This window comes from Austrofundulus limnaeus, unplaced genomic scaffold (assembly GCF_001266775.1).
Source record: "Austrofundulus limnaeus strain Quisiro unplaced genomic scaffold, Austrofundulus_limnaeus-1.0 Scaffold63, whole genome shotgun sequence".
Classification (NCBI taxonomy): Eukaryota; Metazoa; Chordata; class Actinopteri; order Cyprinodontiformes; family Rivulidae; genus Austrofundulus; species Austrofundulus limnaeus.
Genome location: NW_013952465.1, coordinates 1,814,668 through 1,815,785, shown reverse-complemented (window position 1 = coordinate 1,815,785; position 1,118 = coordinate 1,814,668). Strand labels below are relative to the sequence as shown.

Sequence of the window (1,118 nt, the reverse complement as noted above, 5' to 3'; positions counted from 1 at the left end):
TATGGTTTGATTTCTTTGTATGTATGGATCACTTGGGTTGTTACCAACATCTGGTGGAAATTTCACGTCATTAGCACCTCTAGTAATATATTTACTGAGAAAAATGTTGACGTGTTCAGTACTTATTTTACCCGCTTTATTTTGCTAACAAGACAGACAAATGAACACAAACATGAGGAAATTGTTGCCCTTTTCCTTTTAATGGTGGGAATGAAGTAAAGTGAAAAAATAGTTGTTTAAATGGATCTATTTCTTCACAGCTGCATGGCTTCTTCAAAGGCATGTTGTTACCTATGACCACAGTCTCTCTGACGTCCTCCGTGGTGTTTGGCACGTACAGAAACTGCCTGCAGTGTATGAAGCAGGCGCGGGGGGCCGACTGCGTTCCAAACACCAAACTAGAAGTCTTCCTGGCTGGACTGGCAGGAGGTATAGCCCAGGTAAACGATTCACAAACAAATCTGTTGCATCATGTCTCCGAATTGTTATATTACCAGTAAGTTTAACTGTTCGTTCCAGTTATRTCTTTGTGTTAGACACATGACCAAAAACACAAAAAGAGAAAAACTTAGCGCTTACTGTCAGATTGAGCCCAATAAATCCAGATATCTGCCTCTGAGTCTGTTTCCCTGCCTCCCGACAGACGTCCGTGATGTCTCCAGGTGACGTGGTGAAAGTGCGCCTCCAGTGTCAGACGGAGTCAAAGCGAAGAGGAGCCAAGGTACTGAAGTACCACGGCCCGGTTCACTGTCTGTTAAGCATCGTAAGGGACGAGGGGTTTAGGGGGCTTTATAGAGGGGCCCTCCCACTCATGCTGAGAGACGGGCCATCGTACGCGACATACTTTTTGACTTATACGACCATCTATGAATGGTTGTCAGGCGGCAGCATGAAAAAATTAGGTGAGTATAAAATACTGTCTCTTCATGGGTGTAATTTGCACTCACAATAATTTGATTCATTGAATGCACCCCCCCCCCCCAATATAATTATATTATTATATTGCATCATTTGCTCTAATGCAATAGAAATTAACTGGTTAAAGGAGACCAATTATGGGTCCTAGAAATGTTTATGGTATGTCTGTGGGCTATCCAGACCATGTTCATTTAATTTAA

General features: G+C 42.6%; 1 protein-coding gene across 1 annotated transcript in view; it reads left to right on the top strand.

Moving 5' to 3' along the window:
• The window catches only part of slc25a47a (solute carrier family 25 member 47a), an 11,998-nt gene that overhangs the window by 1,574 nt on the left and 9,306 nt on the right, over window positions 1-1,118 (top strand). Inside the window, exons 4-5 of the mRNA XM_014009941.1 lie at window positions 261-440; window positions 644-902. Of these exons, the coding sequence (XP_013865395.1) occupies window positions 261-440; window positions 644-902 (439 nt within the window). The remainder of the gene's footprint in view (window positions 1-260; window positions 441-643; window positions 903-1,118) is intronic.